At 37.9% G+C, this 2,500-nt stretch overlaps 1 protein-coding gene across 5 annotated transcripts in view; it reads left to right on the top strand.

The window, feature by feature from the left end:
• Window positions 1-324: 324 nt before the first annotated feature.
• Window positions 325-2,500, top strand: part of LOC125042636 — a 7,512-nt gene continuing 5,336 nt past the window's right edge. Inside the window, exons 1-5 of one of the 5 annotated variants that reach the window (XM_047638407.1) lie at window positions 325-610; window positions 1,056-1,148; window positions 1,343-1,444; window positions 1,736-2,111; window positions 2,383-2,500. The exon at window positions 2,383-2,500 is cut by the window's right edge and continues 29 nt beyond it. In XM_047638407.1, the coding sequence (XP_047494363.1) occupies window positions 2,106-2,111; window positions 2,383-2,500 (124 nt within the window). In that variant the 5' untranslated portion in view covers window positions 325-610; window positions 1,056-1,148; window positions 1,343-1,444; window positions 1,736-2,105. Of the gene's footprint in view, window positions 611-931; window positions 1,149-1,342; window positions 1,525-1,735; window positions 2,112-2,382 lie in introns of those variants that run through there. The other 4 variants (XM_047638408.1, XM_047638404.1, XM_047638403.1 and 1 more) reach the window with 4 other exon arrangements.

Here is a 2,500-nt window from a genome sequence, read left to right as displayed (position 1 = left end):
TAATAATAATGATAATAATAATAGAAATAAATAAATAATAATAGTCATTATGATAAATATAATGATAATGATAATAAAACTATTGATAGTAATAATAATAGTCATTATGATAAATATAATGATAATGATAATAAAAATATTGATAGTAATAATAATAATAATAATAAAAATAATAATAATAATAATAATAATAACAATAATAATAATAATGACAATAATAACAGTAACAATAATAATAATAATGATAATAGCTATGATAATTATAATATTATGATAATAATCAACAATAACAATGATACTGATAATAATGACTATAATGATAATAATAATGATAACAATAATAAAAATAATGTTGATATTAATAATAATAATAAAAATAACAATGATAATAATATTTACAATAACAATATTGATGTTAATCTGAATTATAATAAAACATGTTTTATAAATAATGGCAATGAGAACCATGATGTATGAATAAAACCTTTATTATCTCTAGAATAAAAGAAATATCAGAAGTAAGTCCTGTTCTGCGCAAAGACAGCAATACTGGAGCCACGCCTCAGCATGCCGGAGAATCAGAGAAGGCCCGCTGATCTATTCCTTTAAAGTAACTATGACATAAAACACACACACACACACACACACACACACACACACACACACACACACATATTTATATATATATATATATATATGATTATACTGCCGCGATAGTCCAGTGGTTAGTGCACTGGACTCCGGCCCTTGTGGTCCCGAGTTCAATTCCCCGTCGCGGCGGTCGTAAAAATGCCTGCGCTCTGACTTCTTGCTCGAGCCCGAGAAAACGACATATCGCCTTGAGAAGTCAAACGCAGGTTTCGTAGGGGAAGTCACCGCCGTAGGCACAAGTATAAGTCCGCGGTTGATTAGGAAGGGCATCCAATCAGGCAAGGGTGACACTGCCAAATAACCTCTCAATAGCGCATTGAGAGAGCTTATGTCCTGCACTGGAATGAATGGCTGTATAAAAAAAGATAAAAAATAAATAAATATATATATATATATATATTCAGACAGCAATCACCAAGATGTGGCGCGCGTAACGCGGTCTCACCAACATGGCAGCGATCAAAATAATCCGGCTTCAAATTTTGGCGCGTACAAACGTAGGTTGCTTGACCTATTTTTTTTTTTTTTTTTTTTTTTTTTTTTTTAGATCAGTGGTTTCATGTAATTAGCAGCCTTCAGAAAATACTACAGAAGCTAATGTATTAAATTCAAGAAAATTAAACAATATATTTTACATATCTGTATATGATATCATATAATCAATTACCCTGTCATTTCTGGTATCTATCAGCTACCGACTCGGGCGTCATAGCCTACCGGCCTGACGTCATACCCAACCAACTCCGTCATTACTACTTCATCGCTACGTCACAGGGTACTGGAAAAGCAGAAGGTATTACTGGATGGACAGCCATGCACTTTCCACATTAACTTGTCTAGAAATCAACGAAGTATGGGTAAATACTTCAAAAGGTAGAATATTTATAAATTCACCTGTGACTCAATAATTAATTAATAATTTGCGATTAAAATATACATACTTGCATTTTTGGATTTTGAAGGTAAACTTATTAGCTTTATTAAAACATACTTACGAAAGTGGCGATGACGGAAATGAGTATAGTTGACTTTCGTAGTCTAGAAAGTTTTAGAAGTATTTACCTCAATGGACATATTCAAACAGATACAAATAAAATACTCATCTCAACAAAAGACCAGCCGACGTCTAGAGAGGAGACGGCCACAGAAACAACTGCCCTCTACCTCGTTCCTATTCCACAGCCTCCCACTCTGGGGTAAGGTCTATAGAGGTACTTATATAGACCTTGCTCTGGGGGTCCTCTGCGCCATGCCCGACCCGGCGCTCGGACCTTATCTGCGCATTATCTCAACCAAGAGGCAGACCTGCTTGCACCGGCTGACGCCCTTCCCACGACAATGCCAGAGCGCGGCCAAAGACTCGGTAATTCACTCTGTTGAATGATTCCAGTCCGTTCTGTGGTGCACACTTCCACGTGGAGCGGAGAGGTCTAACAGGCGCTGAGACACGGAAGATGAAGGTAGGACACTATGAGTTTTTTATTATCTTTAGTAGTAGTAGTAGTAGTACCATCATCATCAAGACTGCCATGCCATTTTCATTATAATCTCTATTAGTAGTATCACCATCATTAATGGTAGTATCATCATCATCATCATCAGCACCTCTATTGCCGTCAGCTGTTATCACCATCACCATCACTACCTCATTATGCGCCTTGATTCTCGACCCCAACAAGAGAGTTTAACAGCAGCAGACATTAACGACCCCCCCCCCCCCTCCCGCGACAGATCTTACCCTTCGCCCTTGCCCTGTGGGTCAGCGCCGCCCTGGCTCTTCAGGAGGAGAGGAGAGGAGTTAGCGGCCTGGAGGAGGAGCAGCTGGCGGAGGAGGAGGAGGCGCTGGCGG

The sequence above is a fragment of the Penaeus chinensis genome, chromosome 32 (assembly GCF_019202785.1).
Source record: "Penaeus chinensis breed Huanghai No. 1 chromosome 32, ASM1920278v2, whole genome shotgun sequence".
Classification (NCBI taxonomy): Eukaryota; Metazoa; Arthropoda; class Malacostraca; order Decapoda; family Penaeidae; genus Penaeus; species Penaeus chinensis.
The sequence above is the reverse complement of the archived record's forward strand: the minus strand, read 5'-3'. Positions and strand labels throughout refer to the sequence as shown.